Raw genomic sequence first — 25,067 nt, forward strand, 5'->3', positions numbered from 1 at the left:
TGTTTCAGTAGGCGGAGATCTCTGTTTGTTTGGCTGTGTGATGATAATAATAATATAATAATAACAACAAAACTACAGTTGGAGGCCATCGATATTGTCCTTTTCTTTTTGCTGAGGTTTGCGTGATCTGCGCAAAAGGACAGTTAACCCATTTTGGGCGGGAACCCCTTTTGGTGTTTTAAACATTGTTATAATTTAGCTATTGAAAAATAGCAGATCTACAAGCTCATAGCGCGCCACCGAGTGGCGCGCTACGAGCTTGTAGGTCTGCTATTTTTGAAAAATCGTGAAAATATTTATTTTAGAAAACTGGAGGATTTAGAAGGATTTTTTTTAATTTTGAGGTCAGGCCTAAATGGGTCAAATGATAAGGGACAATATCGGTGGCACCCAACTGTATATAGATCCCTTTTGTTTGGGTATTTGTTACTGTATATTTTTTACATACACATGTGCTTTTTTTTGTACACATTCTAATTATAGGATGGAGCATTGGGGAAGTGCCTAAATGCATCACCTGAGCACATTTAGGGGTTAAGTATCTTGCTCAGGGACACACACAGACTGCATGCCCGGGCGGTGATCTGGCATCCTTCTGATTACCAGACAGCCTCTCTACCCACTCAGCTACGAGCGCCCATACGTTTTATATGATTGGCTTTTATTGCTGTCTAGTGTTTCTATGAAGTCTTTGTATTGCTTACTGGTGCTTGTGAACCACAGCGAGCTAGTGCATCTCATGTTGGAAAAGTGCTACAGTATACATAATAATCATTTATTGTCATCAGTTTAAAGGACCACTTGTTCATGATAAAAGTCCACATTTCATTCCTACTCAGTCTGTGTCTCGGTTGTGGGCAGTTCAGAAACCTGTCCACCACGTCACATGGCAACAATGGCTTGCATTATTGCATTGCAACTTTTCAGGAATAGAACGCCTGCGGTTTCTATTAGCTTGCATTCCCCATCGATGACGGGTTTCTGAATCTGAACTGCCCACAGCCCTCCCATGAGACACGGGCTGAGTAGAAAGAAATGGTGTCCTTTACTAGAACATACTAGACCAATTAAAGTTGAATTAGTACATTAGACAGTGAATCTGTCGTTGCTAATGCACAGATGTGGAACATAATTAGTTACAACTACTGTACACTCTAGTTCATGTTGTTTTTTGAGTACTAAAAAAAGTGTTTCCTTAGTTTTAGGGTCTAGTGTTACAGATTTTAATGTAGTATTGATTTAAAATCTCATACTGAAATGAGTATTTTGGTTTCCACAGGTTGACAACATGGACTTGTCTAACTGGCAAAGTGTATGCCCTCTTTACCGGATTAGGTGCTTGGTCAATTATTGTCTCCACCAGGCCGAAGGCATGGGGAGAGAGTATGTTTTGCACTCCGTCCGTGTGTGTGTGTGTGGTGTGTGTGTGTGTGTCCGTCCTTCCGTCCGTCTGTTACCAGCTAATCTCCGGCACCGTTTACCCGGTCGATGCCAAACTTTGCACACACACTCCCTGGATGCCAACGATGAACCTCTGCCCCACATTTTCCAGAACGGCCTGTTATAGCGCCACCATGAGGCAGCTTTTCACATTTTTTACCTAAACCTGCACCGATCTGCGTGAAACGTTGCATGCACACTCCCTATAGGCCAAGGACAAACCTTTGACCTGCATTTTCCGCATCTGACTTTTATAGCGCCACCAGGAGGCCGACTTTTGTAAAACACATTTTTTGATATTACTCCTCCAGATTCTGTCCAAAAATCTCACAAATCGTTACACAGTATTTCTATGGTCATGTGCTCAAGTCGGATCTGTCCGATATTTCATATTCCATCCTAATTGGCTATAATTAGCTTTCACAGTTTGCAAGATTGCCCCGTTTTGAACAAAAGCCTCAAATCATGAACGCAGCATGCAATTTACGTGAAATATTTCACACATTTTCTTACTAGGCTGAGGAATATATCCCACCCTTTTCACATTGGCCTGTTATAGCGCCACCAACAGGTTGATTTTTGCAAAACACATTTTTGGAACAAAATGCCTAAAAAACATGTTTATATTAATCCTAAACATTTTGCCAAACATCTCACACACTCCTATCCTCCTGGTGGAGACCTGTGCCCAGAAGGGCACTTTTTCTAGTTGTCCATGTAACTGACTGACTGATAGACGTCACGTGAAGTGTTTCTAGAGCAGGGGTTCTCAACGTTTTTGGCTGGGGACCCCGGGAAATGCTTTGGCCATATCTTTGCTACCCCCGCCCCGCAGCGGGGGTTTAAATAATTTGGGGACCCTCCAAAATAATTTGGCGACCCCCTTAGGGGTCGCTACCCACGGGTTGAGAACCCCTGTTCTAGAGGATGAACACATGGTACAGCTGACCCCAGATCAGACAATGTGGGGAGTAATAAGTGCTTCTAGTGGATAAACACATGGTTTGTGAGAAGTGGTAATAATAATGGATTGCATTTTTATATCGCTTAGTTTTCTATGCACTACGTGTCTACTTAAAGCACTTTAGAATGGTCCATTCATTCAAACATTGGGAGGTGAAGCGGTGAACAATCAACTCCGGCGTCCTCACTTTCACACACCAACGGTGGCAACCACTGGAGGCCACAATGTGGGGTTCAGTGTCTTGCCTAAGGACAGCTGTCTTCAACATGTATACAGGAGGAGCCAGGATTCCACCCATGGATCATTGGACGACCTGCTCTACCTCCTGAGCCACAGCCGCCCCAAAGTGTCTATGGTGTCTATGTGAGCATGTTGCACACGCTCCACTGGTTCTGTACATGACCTGCAGCCGTTCTGCTTCCTGTCCGAGGTCTTGTCTTTGAGGATATAAGGTCACAATGTCCACTGCATGTGCATTACTGACATGTCTGTGTCTGTGGGCGACTTTGAACTCACACTCAAGTACTGTCCACACAAAATAATGCCAACCGTAGCTAGTTGTAAACTATGCATTGTTTTTTATGTTTTTCAAGGGCATCGTCATTGGATGGCATGTGGCTCCATTAATAATAATAAGCTGTCTTTAGTTTTCTCCTAGGAAAAGCTAGAGGTCTCACCAGGTGTTCAGATAATGCATATATAAATGCATAATTCTGTCCCTCAAATCTGATAGGCTAAGACGTGTTTGGAGCTGTTGATTTCAATTGTCACATACCGATCAACTGATACTATTGTGAAAATAATTGCTCCTTTAATGTAGCCTCAGGTCGTAATATGTAGCCACATAATGCCAACTGCTTGCTTTGCATATAAATGGCTTTATACAGGTTTCTCTACAGTCCCTCTGGGTGTCTTTCTGTCACTATTCTCATAAAGGAATACATACGACATGAGAGACACAATAAAAAAGGAACAGGTGTTTGGAACGCGTTGGGAGACACCCACTTCCTCCTGCCAATTAAACAGATTTATTTTATGGTCCTTGAGATTCTCTTTAGCCGTCAGGATCTGCTTGACGTCTCGTCTCTTATATGGAGGAATGCAAAGTGTTGGGAGATGGATGTCATGGCTGGATGAGACTAGGGGAGACGGCGTAGCAATTCAAGCCTTCTTCACAGAGGCATCGTCTGAAAATAGATATACATGAAAGAGCTAGGTGAGAAAGTATGATCATTTAAACTCCCTCCTTATCAGCAGCATCGACTGAGATTTCTTCCACCCCATACTGTACCTTAAGTCCAGGAACCAAGAGGTGGAATAATTTAAGTGCTCCCTTTCTATTGGTAACAAAGAACATTCAAACAGTAGACAGGCTCAGTTTGTGTGAATGTTTTCTCTCTCACTCTCTTAAGATATCATTTTATTATTCTTATTCTCTCTACTCTTAATTTGTACCTGTCCTGTGTTGCTGATATTGCTGCTATGACATCTGAATTTCTCCATGGGGATCAAAAAAGGGTTCTCTTATCCTAATTCTCTCTAATGCTTTGCTGTGTTTTCTTTACGTGTCTTTAATATTCTTCAAGACCTGGAAGATATGCTGCACTAAATTGCAGAAGGCAATATATTCTCATCAGTTTTAGCCACAGTGTGGCTTGGGGTTGAATTTAACCTGCATTTCTTTTAAAGTATGACAATAAAAAAATAATGGTATGTTATGTGATAGTAGAATTGGGTGCTCTGAATGGATGGGTGCGCTGAATGTTTTTTACGTTGTTGTTGGCCCTTTAGCCAGCCTACTACTCATGCTCCGTTTGGTATATTTCATGAGCCTGTGTCCTCTCTCCACAAGACCTCTGTTCCACTTGACCACTATCTCCATCTTTTCCAATCCCATTCCTGGCCCCTCCACCTCCCTTATGTGTGACTGGGACCCCTTAGTGGCCACCAGGGGTGAGTTATTAGTGCCCAAGGAGGCAGAGAAATGATTTCATTGCGTATTCAGGTGCAGGGATGGATGGCTTTCGGAGACAGTCGAGGGAGTGCTGGGGTGGAGAGCCTCTGTTGAGAATAAATATACCTGTCTCCTGCTGATGCATGGGGCTCGCACGCACAGCAATGCAAATCAACCAGCTTCTCCCAGGCGAAAGTGGCTTCCAGCATTACTCACCCGTTCCCAGCTGGATCCAGCCTACAGACGTACCAGATTTAGATGAGGCTGTCTGTGTGGAGCAATGCACTCAACAGTGTCTTCCATACAGAAGCACGAAGCAGTGAGTTTGGGTTCCTGGGCGTTGATAATGTGAGACACCGCAGCGGCTCACCTCGCTGGATTTCCCAGGTGACTCCCGCATGCCGCTGTTCATTACCCCGCCTGACTGCCACATAATTAGGACTGAGGATGCATATTGAGGCGGGCAGGGAAGGGAAAAAAAGATCAGACTAGGGCTGTAAAATAATTTGCATGCCATCTATGACCATAATTTGTGATGTTATAATTAAAATTATAATTATTATATTTGTGTGTGTGTGTGTGTGTGTGTGTGTGTGTGTGTGTGTGTGTGTGTGTGTGTGTGTGTGTGTGTGTGTGTGTGTGTGTGTGTGTGTGTGTGTGTGTGTGTGTGTGTGTGTGTGTGTGTGTGTGTGTGTGTGTGTGTGTGTGTGTGTGTGTGAAAATACAATGTCATATTTTTTCAAGCAGTATCACAATATACACAATAGAGGGTATGCACGTGACATCATTATCATACCCGGAGTGGCACAAACCTACTTTTCTGGCCTTGATAGCTCATATCCAAACACAAAGGTCCTATCTGATTGCGTTAAACGACATTAAACTCACTTTTCCAAGTCACTTTGCCACTCTATTTCCCATTCACTTTATGCACGCGCATACCCTCTATATTATCACAATATTGGGGTTTATATGGTTATTTTTAAAGTTACTTAACATCAAACAAAACCGTCGTTCTACATGAAGTATAAATTCACTGTACCACGATATATACGATATCTCTGAAAAGGCATATTGTGGAGACATTGTATCATCTCAATATTTATCACGATATCGCCCACCCCTAGTGTGTGAAGGACTTCATACCTTCCTGAGATTTCATATGGCAGTATTTATTTAAAAATAAACTGTCTCCTGCAATGCTGTGTGTCTAGTTATATTTCAGAAGCAGAATCAACTTGAATTAATATCACATGATGAAGTGAAGTGAAAGAGTGGGTGCAATTATTTATACACAACATGTCAGGAGAGCACAAACAGTCAAATTTACAAATGAAAATTGCAATACATTAGTAGGAAAACACAGCATTATTAAAACAAAAATAATAATAAACAGCAGGACTCTAAACTCATGTACATGGAGTGACATGGATAGGTATGGGGTTTAAACTCACGGTTTCATGTGATGATGTGCATGGTTATTGCGACTGTAGGTCGCAGATTACTATGAAAACCTGCAAAACCTGTCCGTCCGTCCGTCAGTCGATCCGTCACGCCTCCATATATGGCTGTCAGTCCATCACGCCTCGTGACACGTCCCGCTCCATATGGCCGTTTCCATATACTGTATGAAGATCACGACACTGACCTCATCAAACCGTGTATAGCCATACATGTAGAAGACTGGATCATCACCTAGAATCATATGGAGCCGGCCAGCAACTCATCATCTGACCTCAAACCCTTAGACCTCCAATTCTCCATATATGGATAATGGAGCTGACCTGTTCGAAAATGAAGGCCCGGCCCTACCTGGGCTCTCTTCAAACCCTGTACACTCAAGACACTGCCCCTGCTGCAACCCTTAGATCTCCATATATGGACCTGACCTGTTCTGACATTCCATATGTTGATCTGACCTCATCAAACCCTGTACACTCAAGACACGCTCCATATATGGCCACTACAGAATTCATTCCAATTATGTTGATCTGACCCCCCATGCCAAAGCGCCAGCGCTTGCCCAGCAGTGCTGTCACCCAGGCGGATGCTTGCGCGTGACCTCGCCCTTTAGGTCGCTTCTCGCCCTCAGGGCGTCTTACTGGTGTGGTAATCATCATTATCATCATTCAGTCAATGTCTGTCTGTCTGAATGTGTGTCTGTCTGTCAGAAACACCGCCGTATCTCCTCACCACCTGCACCAATCACTCCCACTTTTCACACAGGCATTGACCATAATAATATGGAGGTCTTAACGAAGCCCAATTTAACAAATTATAAATTAATAATGAATTTATTAGTGAATTAAAAATGCAAAACCGCACCCAGGGCGCAGTACCCCTGCGGCCACAAGGGGGGGGGGGGGCAATATCTCACAACGGCTAAGGGCTAGTACATTTAATTTAATATTATTTTTAATCAATGTAATATTTTGACACTTTGACATTCAAAGAAGAAATCAGCCAAGTGGAGAGTTGTTTGACATACTCTGTCTTTAAAGGAGTGAGGTGAGATCCAGTAACATTGTCCATGCTGAGCAAACCCTAATGAGCTAACAAAGAGAAAGGAAGTACTGAAATGGATTTCATACCGGTGACAATAAAATACCCATCAATGGAGATGGAGAGAGTAAAGGCTCATACATAGTCTGGATTTTCGGGGGTTAGGTGACCACCGAACTACAACATGACGTCACGAGCGGTGAAGAGCAAACCACCGCCACCTCTCCAGCCCTTCTCTCTGTTTTTACTCACCACCGCTCAACGTTATTTCAGCTCAGTGGTCACCTCACCACCGAAAAACCAGACTATGAATAGGCCTTAAGAGTTCTGATTAAATGCACATATTAAAGTAGAGCACCTCTCACAGAATAACACACGTGCACACACACCTGGGGGCTGTTAAACCAATTGCCAACTCCTGCTACATATTTGATGGCAATTCTTCCGTCAGAGCCTCTGAACTATGTTTATTTGTGCCTTCTGGGGAAAGGACTAGAAGGTTTCTGACATGATTTCAGATTCTGTTAAGTTTGCAGGGTATATATCTGCTATAGAGGGGGCTGAGGGGTTGAGGGGGTTGATGCTTAGTTTATTTTTCACAAGATGAAAAAGACCTGATGTGTCAGCCTTGTCCAACTGCAGAGATGCTGAAGAGGTTGTTGATGTGAGGCATGACAAGCAGGGCAACATAGCAAACAGCATGCTGCGGTCTAATGTATTAGTCTTATTCATCTGTAATATTGCTAAACTAGGAACAGGGGCGGGTGGAGGTGCGCACGCTCAAATACGGAGCATGTCAAACAAAGCCCTGCACACACACACAGTGGCCTCTCCACTATGGCACAGTGTATGTTATGTATCATCTATATGGCAAAGCGCTGATTATCAAAACAAAACTATAATAGTAAATACTAAACAGTGTGTGCGTCGCACACTGGTACACAAACCAGAAAAGAGAACACAACAGGAGAGGGGGCATCATTGGCACACAGCAGCAGCGTGCAGCACAGCGCAGCACAGCGGCCCGAGAACACAATACAAAATATAACATTAACACTAGTGGCAGTCCCGACCTTCAGAACACAATATAGAAGACATAGGTCTATATATTATCATCACAGCAGCCAGCAGCAGTTTGGCACATCATCCTATATTACAATTGAAAACATGTGCCCAAAAGCACGCACAGGAACAAAAGGCACCAGCTACTACGTCACTGACACGCTGCAACACGCTGCAACACACACTGCAACAACACACTAACACGACACAGCCTTACCCTCCGCGTCGTTGGTTCCCTATCTCCTCATGTCGCGCCGCACGGCCACACTCGACACCAGCCGCGTAAAAATTGACATCGCACTGCCACTACAGCCGGCTCCCGTCCACACTCGCAAACAATATCAATATCAATAATAAACACAAACACGCCACAAGCACCGACACCCCCGCCTAATTTGTTGCCACGTCTATGAAAACAAGCACACAAAAAATGCCATTCAACACGCTACTTACACACACTACCACTCGCTTACAATACGCGGACCTGGCAACACTACATTCCCTCTCCCATTGGCTCACAGCCCACCACGTGACCCACACAGGGAGGGAGACGATTGCGTGATGCTTCTATGTACAGGATTCTATAGGTCACCACTTTTGGTGTGACACACACACGCCTTCTGTTTACTAGAAGAAGAAGAACTACACAGCGCACACTCTGATTCTAACTTGGACACTTACCATAATGCTAACACGACCGCGTCGACACCTGGCGTGGTACAAGCGGGACAAACCCAGGCGCATATATGGATACCAACAACAACACTACACGCACACGCGCGCGCTGCAACAACAAACAGCTACGTACAGTGTGTGTGTGCGTGCGTGCGTGCGTGCGCGGGGGGGGGGGAATTTGGATCGCCTCGCGATGCCGCGACAATGGCACTACACTACACAGGGCTCGCCAGTGCCACTACGTACTCGCATTTGCGACTTACAATATCACCGTGCGAATTGTAACATTCACTTTGTAGCACCGCTGCGACTACACAATCCAAACTACTTTAGAGCTACACGTTGCGCCGTTTACATCCACAACAATGTGTCACTCTCTCGGTTCTGCACCGCTGCTGGACAAGTATAGCACTGTCGAAGGCAGCGCAACTACTCCCCCCCCCCCCACACACACACACACACACACACACACCCCAGAGAGGGAGGAGAGAGAACAGAGCGAGAGAGAGACAGAGCACACACGTCTTCACGTAGGAACACAGAGACAAACACAGCGCTTTCCAGTCCTTACCTTTTCTCTCACATTGTTTTCTTAGCTTTGTGACTGACCAATGCGAAGCAGATTGTATTGTCTGCAAAGCAACTATGTGTCTGTCACAAATAAAAGTCCTGTCCTGCAAGCCCATGTCATGTCAACACAGACAAGGCAGCTGTGCGCGCGGTGACTCCTGCAAATTACACTGACCCAATATTATTTTGTACAACCTAGCAAAGCATAACATATGATGGAGAATAGGCTGCTCTCTCTTTTCACAAGACATACGCCATTGCATACAGGTTCTCAACCTTTTTAATTTCAAGGACCCCCATAACTCTGACAGTAAAACCAAATGGACCCATAACAGTCCCATTTGATTCCATTTGTACAGTATCAGAGTTAAAAGTTATAAAACAGTCCATTTGGTTCCATTTGTACACTCTCACAGTTACACACCTGTAGGGTCCACTTGGATCCATTTGTACACTCTCAGAGTTACAGACCTATAATGGGTCCATTTGGAACCCCCTCAAGGAACCATGAGGGTCCCTGGATCACACCTTTGAGAGCCACTGCTTTCAAAAAATACATAACTAATATAGAGCATATTTGATCAATTTAATGTTAGCCTACAGATTATTTTGACATCTGAATTTAACAGAACCGCCCACGCACGACACATGCACATGCACGACGTGCACGCGCATGTCCACATCCACATGCACGCGCGCATGTGTCCTCTTTTTGCTCATTCAGAATATGGTATGCCTACACACTTAACATAATGCAAACACGCAAATTGCGCAAACGACTGCATCGACACCTGGCGTGGAACAAACGGGACCAACCCAGGCGCATATATGGATAACAACAACAACACTACACGCGCGCGCGCGCACGCGCTGCAACACAAAACAGCTGCATAAAACGCGTGTCACTGTGGACTTCTGTATCTGTGGACTTCTGTATCGCAACGCGGGGCAACGCAACTCTGGGATGAGCGGGCCGAAGGCCCGCGAAATTCTAGTCAGAATACAATCTGCATTACCTTCCACGTGAACCTTCTCCTCCTCCTCCTCCAACTCCATAACGTTCTCATGTTAGTTTGTTACTTATTTTCTGAGCCATGCAAATAAACAACAACCCGCACTGACCGGAGACGGAGAGGTTCATATGATGTGCCCCGCGCGTAAAGCTAAACCAGAAACAGGACAGTCATTGCGTCAGCACGGATGTAGCCTCGGAAAGCCAGACGTTTTATTTCCAGCACGGAGGTGAGGGGGATATCGTTTGGGGATAAAGTTTCCGCGCTTCTATCTGACACAGCGCAGTTCAAACTTCAAATTCAGCCAGTCAATAGTGGGACACCGCGCGTTGAGAGCCACAGCTGCAGTTGGTTTTTAATTAAGGGCGCGTTCTGAATGCAATGCAAACTAATAGGCGAGTGCGCTCCGGTGCATATGCAAAGGGAAATAATGACTTCTGTCCGTGACAATAATCAATGCTACAGTTTGAATTATGTACACACGCACACATAGAGCAAAAAATATGATATGGGGAAAACATTTTTTTTCCCCATATCATAGTTTTTTCAACTTTCGACTTCTCCTAATCTGAATCGACTTGTGTTAATGAAATCGATAAATCGATTTTTTTAGTGAATGCCCTAGGACACGCCCACCAGTTCATTAAGTATGCCTCATTTGCCTGATGGGTGGTGATCCACCTGAACTGAAGCCGCACCCACAGCTGTTGTTGTTGATAAAGGGGGAGGGGTTAGGGGAGGGGATGATATTGTGATGTCACTATATCACAGTTTTTTTCATTGGCACGTTTGACTGTCAAGGTTTCAGCCTCCAGGGAGAAACCCTAAATACAAAGGGAAGACATCATTGCACATAACAACCACAACAATGGTCTAATGCAGTAATGTAAACTCTAAAATACAAAAATCATGGCACTACATCTTTAAACTAACACTGTGTTTCATTGTGTTCTCTTCTCACATACATTACTGTACATATACAGTCCGACTCCATACATATTGTATACAGTATATACTTCTCAAGTAGCCTTCAGCCATGTGAAATGGTTTTACATGGCAATGTCTCAGCCATGACTTTTGGACACATTATCACATTATACTGTATACTATTCAGAAGAATGTCTTCACGGTGCGTTGACACAGTGATTCCAGGGGAAATAGTGAATATTGGTGCAGCGAGTGCTCCTTTCTTTGTCCTGACAGATGAGCCATGTCTATCCTGACGTTCCTGGTAAGCCCTGGCCTGGGCTCCCATGCAGCGCTCGGCTCTCATTTCCTGCTCCTGGGTCTTTGTAGCCAGACTCCAGAGTCTGCAGGCTTCATTGACAGAAGCAGCAGGGAATTATATAGTGGCAGAGTGTTTGGATGTGTCCGGTCTCGTATCTCTGGCAATTCTATTAGAAATAGATCCAGTGCAGATCAATTAACCCTTGACCCCTGGCATTACATCCACGTAGCAACTGCTCAGCATGAGTGATACATCAAAGCCCAGAGGGAGAGTGTCGTCGTCCCCTGCTGGTTGGCTGAGGTCACATGATGTTGAGGGAACTGTGGTGTCTCATCCTGCACGTGACGTGTAAAGGTGACTCTCCAAACCAAAGCGACTGTTTCCAACAGACATGCAGCAGACTAGAATTTAGTTAAGCACAAACCAGTCAACCGATGGAACATTGTTTTTGCCCATGCAAAGTAGCATGCAACGTTGCCAGGTCTGCTTATTATAAGTGACTTTGGGCTTTTTCCCCCTGTAAAGTCGCTTAAATATTCATAGTTGCGGGTTGCTTTTGTTTGGGCTTGTTTCTGAAATGTAGGTGGTTATTTGGTCTTGCTTTCAAGGATATTTTTTTGAAAATAGCTGATATATAGGGGTGGAACTCGTTGCTTCTTTTGGGCTTGTTTTCATAGGTCACCTGGTTGTTTGTTTCACTCACAGAATCTGGCAACACCGGAGTCTCATACCAAAACAAAACACTCATACCATTTTGGCTAGCTTTACTTTTGATTTGATCCTTGGTATAGGAATTGAGAGTTGAGATTTATAATATGGTATCTAGTTCAAAGGTGCGACGCCGATGGGAAAATGTCTCTGGCTTATTAGGCCTGCTTCTACACCAGTAATCAGCCCTGAAACATGACGAACATTTTGTGTAAAACCTGCTACACCAGTAGCAGACTAGAGGTCCACTCTACAGGGGAGTATTTATCCCACTCATCACTACCACACAGATATTGACGGCTACCAAACATGCTCGGTTCGCCGCCCAATTGGCGCCGATTCGGCTCGGTGGAGAGATGGCTTAGAGTGATGTAACACATGTGGGCAGTATGGGGCTTCCTGATTGTGCTCCAGTGGATTTACAGTCTGGAGTGAAGGTTCTCAAACTAAAGTGGGGTTGCACATTGACTGCAAAAAGAAAAATTGTATCTTTCCCATTGAGTATGTTGTTTTTTCTTGTTTTGAAAAGCATAGCCTATGAATTCAATTTTATTATTCTCTTTTTTTATTAAGGTTCTAGCAACAGATAGGGTTGACTATAATGTATGCTTCCATTTACAACTGTGTAACACTTTTTAACTACATTAACAAAATAAATCAAAATAAGTGTATTCTTTAATTTATTTTTAAAATATGCTTCATGTCACCAAATAATGACCCCTGTGGGTGCATCATAAGCACAGCGTGTCTGCTGGATATCCCATTTACATTTGTTTAATGGCAGATTAGCCAAAAGAATGAGCTGTAATAAAGCCACAGCGCATGGTGGAGGTCACCTTCAGGATGGCTTTATGGTCATTTGCGCTATCATGTTGCGTCCCTCGACAGCGTTGACATGAGCTCCTCGTCACGTGAGCGAGGGATTTTTCATGCTGCCCAATGTTAGTGTGTCATTTTCACACCACTGTGCTAATGTGAGATCAGGCAGCAGAGACAACGGCACATTATTCAGCGCCTCGGGGCCATAAAAAAACACAGCTATTAAACACAATTTGAAAGGATTCTCTTTTTGGTGCATGGAATTTGGCAGCTTCTAATGTACTATAATCATCACATTCCGTATGGGTCCCAGCCCTCTGTCAGATATATTGTATTTGTATGTCACGGGCCTACGTGCATGAGCTGTGTGTGGTCTTGTTTGCATGTTTATTGGGTGGGATGCTTACATTTTACCAGAACTTGAGTCAGGGGTAATTACAGCCCATAGTTTGATTAATTGTAAGTTTGAGTGGTGAGCGTGCTGCTGTATGTCCACAACATTGCTTTTGGTGAGAGCGTGCCATGTCACTATGGTTGTTTGGTGGCTGGCTGTTATTAATGGGAGTCTGGGTGAAAGGTGGAGTGGAAAATGGATGTGGGTTTGTTGTCTGGCATCTGTCCCACCGAGGGGATCAGAGGTGAGATCATGGTGGAATGCAGCCTGGATGAGCTACAATCATACACTCGCACACAGGCAGAACAATATCCACAATAACACAGCCAAGGCTATTGTGTCAAGTGAATGTTTCTGAAGAGGGACTGACCGTAGTCAGGACTGTAGATAACACTGAGGTCATCATGAGGAAATTACTAGAGGATTGACAAGGGTTTTTTGTTTAGGGGTTGAATGGGTTTTACATTTTAAGTGGTTAGCCAATTACATTGCATGAACTCAAACTCCTGGAGCTTGTAGTAATTGGGTAGTGGTCCAGGAGGACCCCCAATTATTAATGTGCTCTGTCTAATAAAGATGATTTCAGCACAGACCAATACAATGTGTCTGGTGCACTAACCACTATTGTTTCTCTGTGTCATCTCAGCGGCTGGCTGTACCTTCGATGAGGATTCAGACCCCAATCTGTGTGACTTCACTCAGGGGGAGGAGGACGACTTTGACTGGCAGCTGTTCCGGACGCATAACACACCTCATGCCAGCACTGATCTCCTGCGTGGTGAGTATTCTGACATTAAAGTTTATTTGGCTATTTTTACAGTGTATCCAGTGTATGGGGTTTACGCCCACCATGTTAGTTTAGTGGAAACTCAGATGCTGTCTGAGTTTAAGACATCCACCAATGTGCCTCAGTGTACAATTTACAATGTAGGCATTTAGCAGACACTGCATTTAGCAGCTGAATGAATGAATTTGGCTGTGGTGTGGCTGAGAGATTGTGACAGCGCTCAAATCAACCTTGAGATGACCAGCGTCCATTTTTAATTCATCAGCATTAATCAAGCAGGCAGCAACCTGGTGGTGTCTGCTTCCTGCTAACCCCCGAGCATCACTTTGATGTTAACCAGTCTCGTCCTGGCTAATGGAAACACAGAATTTATTGACACTGGGAGATGGCATGCATAGTTTATGAGGAGCTCCTCTGCTTCGCTCCATATTTGCAAACACCCTACCAGGGGAAATTGACAAAAAGCTTCTTGACAGAGATATGTGTGGTTGTGGTGGCCTCACCCCTGCACACATGCCAAATGTCCAGGAGAGTGATCAAGATTCTTAACTTCTTCCCTCATAACCAGCCAGTCAGTTAGTCAATGAACTGTGAAAGTTAATTATAAGAGATAACACAGGACCTCATTCTTGCAAAAAACAAACACAAAACACAAAACAGAACAACGTTCATTTGGTATTGAAACAAAAGAGGTATAGTAGGACAGATAATGTGGTAACTGATGTGGCAACTTATTGTGGCAGAATAAATAAGTGTGATGCCAAAAATAAACGAACATGCGTGTGATTCTGATTGGTATATGTAGGACAGTTCTATCCCCTCCCCAGGCTCTGTACTCATAGAATGTATACCTAGCTTGATAAATGTGATGATAATCCTGAAACAGTTGGACTGCACCTCTACTCTCTCACCTCTGCATCATCAGCATTCCAGACAGAATCTGCTCACAGCCACCAAGCACACGACAGGATAATTAATAATTTTCCCTTCAGGTTTAATTACAGCTCACTGCCTCGTCAGACGACCTTTACAGCATTCTGGGACCTTCATCAGAATGGAAGAACAGGTGGAAATAAGATGCTACAGTATTTTCTCAACATGATGAGGTCACAGTGAGCTGTTTCTGAGAGCCAAGATGTTGTGTGGAACTTTTTACCTGTCCTTCAGGCTCAAAGGAGAGGAGAGACCTTTGTTATTTCCATGGGGAAAATTCAGTTCCAGCTTCGCCCTGGAGCTGAAATTCTGATTGTGCTCAGATGGTCATGAGTGCTCAGGGGGAAGCTGTTAGGGGTTAAGTCATATCATATATCAATACTTGCACGCGTAGACATGGAAGGGCTGGGAGGCGACCCGGTGACCTTCCGATTACCGGGTGACCTCTCTAAGGTACGGCCACTCCTTGAAACATTGTGAATCTGTTAGTCATGTTATTAATATGATGAAGTGTCATAACCCAATAATACATTATACATTAGTGACTCCAGTTGACTTTACACCATGGCAGGTTTCATTGATTTACTATAGTTGGATCTCTTCATGGTATGTCTGCATCAGAATGCTGCATCTATGCTTGTTTTTCTCCTAATCCTGCTGTGTTTAATCCAGCCTGCGTATCACACTGGGAGGGTCTCTATCCACCATCTTGGCAGCCAAGGTGCGAGCGAGGGCCAGCTCCTGTTCATGAGATAAGTCTATTTACAATGGACCAGTCCACTATTAACTTTCTGTTGCTGAGAAATTGGTATCCAGGGAAGATTAGTAAACACCGCTGAGATAGCAACAGAGCATGGAGCTCCCAGGAGAAATTTTGCACTACATTTCTCATGCGTGGGAAAAGTGTTAAGACCAAAATAAAAAAGAGGCTAATTCATTACATTGTCGGGGTTTAATTCACTAGATAGGAGATCCATGCCCCACCCGGCTATGCAATACCAGTTGTACCCGTGTCAGAGTACCCGTTCCACCCATCTGTCTGTGTCCCTTTTATGCCCATTATGGAGATTTTAGTATCTGTCTGTCTGTGTCCCTTTATTCCTATATATGGAGTTCTGTGTCAGGCATGCCCCAATATGGAGTGTTGCGATGTCAGAACAGGCCAGCTCCATATATGGAGTCTGGGCAGGGACCCTGTCCAGAGGCCTTTTGTGGCGGTTCTGGACAACCGCGGGTCCGACCGACTCGACAGAGCACTGCACTCCCTGTGGGGGTGTGAAACGCGTGTGTCGCTGTAGAATTTGAAGTCGGTGGGGAGACGGGGTTGGAACTTGGGAGGATTTACCTCCCAACCCCGATGTGTGTGTCCACACACATCGGGGTTGGGAGGTAAACCGGTGACCTTCTGCTTCTGCTCTATCCACTCAATCTGGTAACCATGGGGGGGGGGAAAGAAAAGGACAGCGCCCCCTGCTGTTTTTTTCCTTTGAGTTTGCCTCTGGGGGCACTGCCCAATAGAATGTGGATAACAGGATGTTGGCCCGTTTGGTCTGCCCTCAGCCCTCCTCTTACTGTGGGGCGCTTATGTTTTCATTCCACTAATACCCAATGTCCACACGTTCTGAATGCCCCTGCCGACAGATTCAGTAGCGCAGCTCGGAATCTGTTCTTGAGAGATTACTATCCACTAAGCCAGTGGTTTTCAACCAGTGGTCCGGGGACCACCACTAAATGATGGAGAGTTGGTAACCAAATGGTCCTTTTTATAGATATTTAACTCTTGAAAGCTTAAAATGTAACCCTATAGAGCGTCGCAGTTCCGCCTCCTACCCTGGACCAGGAAATGAAACCCAATGCATTATTCTCATAGACATTTCTTAAAGTATTTATTTAAAGACTGTTACGCCGCGTACAAAGCCAACTCGAGTCGTGACAACTCATGACAACACAAACAATATTTTGGACCAAACAAATAATTAGAAAGAAGAAAAAAACGGCAGGTTACAACACTTTTTTTGTTGTTTTTCTTCTTTGTAATTATTTGTTTGATCCAAAATATTGTTTGTGTTGTCATGAGTTGTCACGACTCGAGTTGGCTTTGTCCGCGGCGTAACCGTCTTTAAATAAATACTTTAAGAAATGTCTATGAGAATAATGCATTGGGTTTCATTTCCTGGTCCAGGGTAGGAGGCGGGACTGCGACGCTCTATGGACCTGTAAGGGCCATTTGGTTTCATGTTATGCTCTCAAGAGTTACATTATTGTTAAACATCTGCATTACTTAATTTACAAGAAGTCTACACAATTAGGGAATGTTGAAGAATTGTTATTATATTGATTATATTGTGATCAAGGTTGGCCTGTTATTATATCTCCTATGGTACAACAATACTGTACAGCAACCGTTGAGAACTCGAGAACTGTTGGCACTGCACACCGCACAGGGAGTGCAGTGCCAGGTATCGAGTCGGTCGGACCCACGGCCAACTCCTTTCACCTGGGCCAGGCTCTGCCAGTGGGCCTTATGAGGCCAACTCCTTTCACCTGTGCAATTTCCAGCCAATTGAGGCTCAACCAATCAGGCTCTGCCAGTGGGCCGAATTGATTGCCAAGTACACACAGATCTCCATGTGGGACACCGGCTGACAGTTAAAACGGGTGCTATGACAACGTATATCCCAAGTTGCATCGTTCCCAAGTAGGCCGGTGGCCGACTGCGACGGGCACGTATAGGTCTAGTACATTACAACATTTGAAAAAGGCAAGCAAAGTGAAGGTTGGCATAAATAGTCTGTAGATAATATAGAAGATAGCACTGCAGTAGTGTCAGTCTCTGTCCGTCCGTCAGTTTTGTTTTCGTCGCATGCGATGTATGCCTTCCTCTCTCTGTTTGGTGCTTTGTGGCAGCTACAGCGTCACTGTAGGCCGGTATATGTTTCAGTCGTATTCAGTGTGTGTGGCTTCATGGATACACACCATTAATTGAAACGATTCCGTCTGTGTGGTAAACCTTTTGATAAAGACTCCATGTGAATTTTGGCCTCAGTCTCAGCGGTAAACCTTAATATAATGACCCAACAACACATCAGCTTTATGTGAAAGCGTGGTCTGTGCTGCAAGGCTAAAAGCACCCATTGATGAAGTAAATTAGAGATGATATAACAGGATGTGTAGTTACTCTAGCTGGTGGTGGCCATGCACCTATTCCTAGAGGGATAATAAACCAGCTTTATGTCTTGTTGCCTGAGAGGAATTTCTGTCTAGATTTGGGGGGACTCATTAGCCCCTGGCAAATAAGAAGATATTTAGTATTTGGCCCTGTGTAAAAGTGTGAAAGCAAAGTTCTCTCAAACTCTCATGGACTTATTTTATTTAGTGTAACAAACCTCAATCTTCAGCCTATCTTTTTTATGAGCTAAAGAAGTGAACATTAATGTGAGTTATGGCAGGCCATGCAGGCAAGTCTGGCCTGCCATGGTCTCCAGAGCAGGGTATCAGTTACTGATGTGTTTAGTTTAGTTTGTACACATTTGTGTGTGTGTGTGTGTGTGTGTGCATGCCCGCACGCCCGCCTGTGTATCTGTGTATAGCTAGATATGGTAATATCTAGCCCCTCTGGCTGCAGTGGGTTTGTAATTAGTGTCACTTTGCAGGGACAACTAGGGGTCTTTTTTTTTTACGAGGGAGGTTGTCAGTTTGACAGCATAATTGAAGCTCAGGCAGGTTTATGTTTGTCTTCGCACACATTTGCATATGGAACAGGAGAGTTATCAGCCTGATTTGATTAAGTTAAAACTTTTCTCCTCAAACACAACTTTGGAATTTATGTTTGAGGTGATTATCTCCACCAGGCTGGAAGACCAGATGGTTTCTATGTGTCTGTGTGTATAAATACATATACATAAATAATCTTGGAAACCGTGACAGGACCAATTGGTGTGCACCTTTGCATACATACGTATGTATTCTTGCACATTACCCATTCTTCTTTTTATATTTTTATCCCACAATTTTTGTAATTGGGGACAGCCCCGAACTGGAAGCTGATGCTTCCTTCAATGCATGAGGAGGTAAGGAGCTTTGGAACACAGTTCCTTTCTTGTGAAGGTTCCTATCCTAGGGTACATGCAAATTCATCATTCACACAGAAAGGCCATTTCGCCAACCCCACCAAGTGTATGGCCACTGATGATGTGGAGGAGAGAACACGGACCCAGCACCCACAGCGTCCCCGGCGGGAATCAAACCCATATTCCCCATTCTTTGAGACACTCATACGGGTATTTCGGGGTGTGGCCCGACTTGGCCAAATTGTGTCATTTATTGTTTAGGGCTACACAACGCAGCTGCACCATTGGAATTGCATTATGGAACCTACACCTTGTTACATTTGTAAGTGACACTAAGTATTGTAGTGTCGAGTACTGCAAAAACAGCAGCAACATAAGAAATAAATACGGGACGCCCAAATTAACTTTTTCCTTGTTCACCAACCATGAAAAGGAATCGGAGAGAAGAGCACTATTCTTTGAGACATGGCCCGGGGCATATCCGGGGAGTGTATATGGACACTCTGTCAGGCCACAAAGTGCCAACTTTTGTTTATACCGAGCTAACGTGCTTGACGCAAGCCCTTCCTGGAGTACATCCATTTAGAAAGAACTCCTGCACATACTTTTCTCCACATTTCTTTGCTTTATTAATCAACGTATCGGTCACAGGGACATAGAGACCTTCATCAGACCTGATTCAGTAAGTTGTAATTCATTCATACAAATGTGCCACCATACCATGTGGGAAATCTCTCTGCATGTGCCCTGAAATCATTGCTGGGGAGAAAAGGTGTTTTTTTATTATAATTCTTGTCAATGTAGGATTTTCTACAGCCGAGTCAACTGATATGATAATCAGTGGCAAAGTGTCTCTTTACTCAAGGAAATTAAATTTCAGAGTTGTGCTCGTTCATTGAAATTCTACATTTAAACTAGGGGCCGGCCGAACATATGATATTTGTTCTTACAGGTCATATTTTGCATTTATATAATTACCTTCTGGCTGACTTAAGCAGGCTCAGCTCTCTAGTGAACACTTGGCTTTCATTGAAAGGTTGAACACTTAGCTTGGGGGGGGGGGGGGGGGGGGGTGTCTCTCCTTTGGTAGCGTGAAGCTACTACCATCTGTTTGTTAATGTGATGCCACGCGTCTCCTGGGCTCACACTTGAGTGGGACGATCTGGGAAACGGTGGACGTGCCTTGAGGCGCTCACAAAATAATTGTGCACACGCTGCACAGTTTTACCAAGCAGCCCAAATAACCACTTGAACACACAGAAGTCCTTGAATTGGATTACCCAGATATGTTGGCGTGTTACATCAAAAATGGGGAGAGAGAGAGACTCAGTTTGCCTATCTTTTTCCATGTTAAAGCAATAGCCAATTTTACTTGAAATAAACATAGATATTTGTTCTCTACTCTTTATCTTATGGCCAACTAGTTACTGTAATTATACACTACTTTGGTCGGTAACGAGTAATATAACGACACTACTCCTCCAAATTGGTAACCACATTACAGTTACTGGTCACCAGACCAGTGGAAGTTACTAGTTACTTGCGTCCTGCTGCTGCTTTTAGCAGTGTTGCGTTGGCGAATAATGCCCACAACTAAGGAGATGAGTTGAACAGGTATGCAACTTTACTGTGAGCTGAAAAGGTGCGCCGGCAACGCACTACGCACATTACAAACCGGTGTCGGCAGCATCAACACACAAGACAACACAGCCTTACGGCAGCAGGCACACTTTTCGTTACTGTTGTAACAACATGGGAAAGTTAATATTGGCCTAGAACCTGTGGTACATGTACCACTGGTGGTACTTGAGCCCCCTCTGGTGGTTTGATTGATTGATTGATTGATTGATTATTTTATTAGAAGTTTTTGTTTCATGACAGTACAGTTCTCTGGTACAAGGTCAAGAGAACCACTGCACTAGACCGTTTTGGAAAGGCCCATTTTGTTTTATTCCTTCACTTGTTCAACAACCTGGTATTAAAGAGCATAAAGAAAGATCTTGTGTATGTCCTCCTTATTAGGATTATAAAGATTTGTTAACCCTGTAACAATGTGACAATGCATCTAAGGCGATTTTATGGAGTAACGCAAAAGTAATGTAACGAGTAGTGTAACTAGTTACTTTCTCCAGGGAGTAATCAAGTGTAGTGTACCTCAACTCTGGTAAAGACCTAATGGAAAAAGTTTTGGGTCCAACTCAACATTTATCAATACGATCAATCAATACGATCTTCTGTATCTCTCTCCTTACCTCCTCCCTGCGAGTCGCGCATTTGTGACTTTGTCCCCGCATCGCTCCGGACATGTAACCGTTTTTGACGAGAGGTAAAGGATATGCGCTAATGCTAATGATCACTCCTCACAACGACAGCCCCCTCCTCCCTGATAACTGAGGCTTGTTACAATGAGAGCCTATGCCTGTGCTACCACCTAGCAGGCAGAAAAAGTGTTAAATCATCCTTAACCTTCAAGTTAAATGTATTCTTTCAAAAGATATTGTTTTATTTATCCTGCCCTGTCATTTGGCCTTTTTTTGCCCTAAGTGGCCTTGCCCCTAAAATTATGAAATTCCAGGCCTGCTTGCTTGCCAATTTGTTTTTTTTAATGAGGCTTCAGAGGTGAGTGCAGTTACATGGGGGACCTTATTGATGTTTGCCCTGTCCTGGCAATCACATGCCATTCGTCAGATACCTTCATCCATTACATTCTCTCCACATTTTCACTGGCGAGGTAATGGAGCAGCCATTCATTAGACAGCAGGGGTGTGAGCAGAGGATAATTTACACAGTCCATTTGTTACAATAACAGTGATCCCCCATGAGGATCAATAGAGGTTTATTTATCTATGTGTCTGTCTGTCTGTCTGTCTGTCTGTCTGTCTGTCTGTGACTCAGAGACATTCAGAGAGAGGGAGAGAGCGTACGCGTGTGTTTTCTTCCAGTGTAAGGTCTTTCTCTATCTATTTCCCTCCTGCAGTGCTATCCTCATTTGCTCAGCTCATCTCAGGTACAATCTAATTCTCTGATATTACCATAATAACTCTTGTCAGCACGACACACCGTCAGGGTAATTGATAAGTAGGCATGGCTTCTGGGGGGAGTCATTTGCATATAATTGTGTTAACTGATATTATAATGAATGGGAAAAGGCCTGATGCAAGCAGAACGGCTGGCCGGAGATGGATGGGTGTTTGAATTATACACAATAAGCAATATATTACCAGGTCTCAGCGGTCCACAATGCTCCATCCTGTGCTGGTCGGTGTTTATTTTCCCTGGAGTCTGTGGCTGGAGTGTGCCTGGCTATAAAGCACTGTACATCTGCCAGCTCTTTACTAGCGTCTAATGCCTTGGCTGTTCTCCCGTCCATCGCTCCTCAGTGGCTCCTTATGACGTTACCCACTCTGTGAGCTGATGAGCTAGGAAATAGGAAGAAGTGGAAGTAGGTTTTATGAGTGTGAATAAATAGAACATGCAGTGTGATACGTGAAGTGATGGGAGGGGGTTTATTTTTATTTTGCATATTACAGGGATGATTTAAGAGATAACGGTGACAGAGTGATAAAATGTCTGCTCCATAATGTGTCAATATGTTTAGCATTCTGTGCATGTCCATGCTTTTTTAAACCAGAGCTGTGAAAATAAGCTTCTCAACCTCCATCAATCTTTATTATTCTCCTATTAATTCACATGATAAGCCTATTGCCTTATAAATTAGTTTCTTATGAATGGCTTTTACAGTTACAGTATCTGAAAGCAAAGATGAAAAGGGATGCAATTAGTCACCGACTCGCCTCAGCTCAATAACTCCTCTGTGTTCCAAGTAGCGTTGTACGGGAGCTTGACAGAGAGCTTGACTAGAATAGAAAGGTCACTTCTTATTAGAAGTTTTCTTTTGGCAGAAATTACAGGTTAAGCTTTTGAACTCAGAGTCATGAATTGCAATGCCGAGTAGGTTTTTTGAATAGAGCTGAGAGATGTGTTGAGAGCTGGATCGTTTATGACCCTGGGCAATTTGCCTGTTTTAACTGATGTATTCTTAAGGAGTGTGCATTCTATCAGCGCTGCAGCTTGAATGTAGATTTTTGGAAAAACTAATTCCCCACTCCCCTCGTCCTCATGTCCCTGTGCTGCGTTTTAACAATATGTCATTACGACGAAGGCTCAGACACACTCCTCTTCCTCTCCTCCTATGACAGAGCAGAACAGTTGGATGGGAGGTGATGGGCTTGAGATGGGAATCAATCCTCCAGCTGTCAGCAGTGAGCAGAGGACAGGAATTGCTCTGAGGAGGTTGTATGTGGGATTAGCCAAGGAGCCTTGCTAGAACTCCATAAATGTCAAGGATGGACAGAGAAATCTTAAATGTAGTGAAGTTACTCTGAGCGCTGTAGGATTATTATTATTTTGCTACTCTGACCATCACTGTTTTCATTAAAATACCTCCCAAAAGTACACATTTGCAATTCCATTTAAAGGAGCTTTGAGGTCCTTTCAGACTGGATGTGTTTTTTGGAGAAAAGAAAACGTACCTTTTATTAAGGCTAACGTTACATGTTGCACTCATTTGCAACATGTGTGATCAGAAATGCATTGCAACTTACTGCTTGTGATTTGACAAGTTGAATCTCTTGCGACTCAACTAGGCTGAACAGTTTGGGAGTGATGGTAGGAACACTCCCACTGTTAGGCCTACAATACATTAATGACTGCAGGGAGTTCTGTACTACTGAGCCCCTGAGTAGCCATGGTAGGAAAAATAAATTATCTCGTCCGAACAAGATAATATCTCGTCCGGACAAGATAATATCTCGTCCGGACAAGATAATATCTCGACCGGACAAGATAATATCTCGTCCGGACAAGATAATATCTCGACCGGACAAGATATTATCTCGACCGGACAAGATAATATCTCGTCCGGACAAGATAATATCTCGTCCGGACAAGATAATATCTCGACCGGACAAGATATTATCTCGTCTGGACAAGATATTATCTCGTCCGGACAAGATCATTTATTTTTCTTACCATGGCTACTCAGGGGCTCCATACTGTACAGAGAGATGTCTGATGTCAGTAATTTGTCATAAATGTTGTTCATATGTGAAGGCTAGGAATGACACACAGCCACCGCTCAGGAAACGCAAATTACTCACACACTTCCTGATGTCATATTTGTTGTATAATAAGTGTTTTATGTAGGGAAACTGAGTGAAGGACTGATACTGTGACTATTCCTTTTGTTCATTTTGTGTCACTTTATTGCACTTTTGAAAGCGGCTTACTGAAATATGGAAACCCTGCATACATTTTATGATGACAGTATAATTATGAAGTTCCAGCTCCCACCACAGTGTGGGACGTCTTCCCTGTCACCTTGTTGAGAGTTCCAGCTCCCACCACAGTGTGGGACGTCTTCCCTGTCACCTTGTTGAGAGTTCCAGCTCCCACCACAGTGTGGGACGTCTTCCCTGTCACCTTGCTGAGAGTTCCAGCTCCCACCACAGTGTGGGACGTCTTCCCTGTCACCTTGCTGAGAGTTCCAGCTCCCACCACAGTGTGGGACGTCTTCCCTGTCACCTTGCTGAGAGTTCCAGCTCCCACCACAGTGTGGGACGTCTTCCCTGTCACCTTGTTGAGAGCCAATGGGCTCTGCAGGGAGCAACTGAGAAAAGACATAATCATAACTTCAGAGAAAACTCGTATCCTTTTATACTCAGGTGATTATGATGTTTCTCACCGTGACAATTTGGAAAGTCCAGCTAGTGGGAATGATTACCTTCTAAAAGATGGGGCTCTGATGGCCAAGTGGTTAAGCTGAGTACATGTCTGATGTCTGGCAGTGTGTCCCGGGTTCAATTCCCAAGCCCAGCGGCAGATTTTCTACGTGTCACTCCCTTATTGTCTCCCCTGTTTCCTGTCTCTCTCCATTGTACTAGCATATA

The 25,067-nt window shown here is 44.0% G+C and overlaps 1 protein-coding gene across 5 annotated transcripts in view; it reads left to right on the forward strand.

Moving 5' to 3' along the window:
- Positions 1 to 25,067, forward strand: part of LOC306924497 (receptor-type tyrosine-protein phosphatase U) — a 207,357-nt gene that overhangs the window by 52,911 nt on the left and 129,379 nt on the right. For all 5 annotated transcript variants that reach the window (XM_079503017.1, XM_079503018.1, XM_079503019.1 and 2 more), the window contains exon 2: positions 13,976 to 14,107. In XM_079503017.1, coding sequence (XP_079359143.1) covers positions 13,976 to 14,107 — 132 coding nt within the window. The remainder of the gene's footprint in view (positions 1 to 13,975; positions 14,108 to 25,067) is intronic.

This window comes from Electrona antarctica (genome assembly GCF_951216825.1).
Source record: "Electrona antarctica genome assembly, chromosome: 6".
NCBI lineage: Eukaryota > Metazoa > Chordata > Actinopteri > Myctophiformes > Myctophidae > Electrona > Electrona antarctica.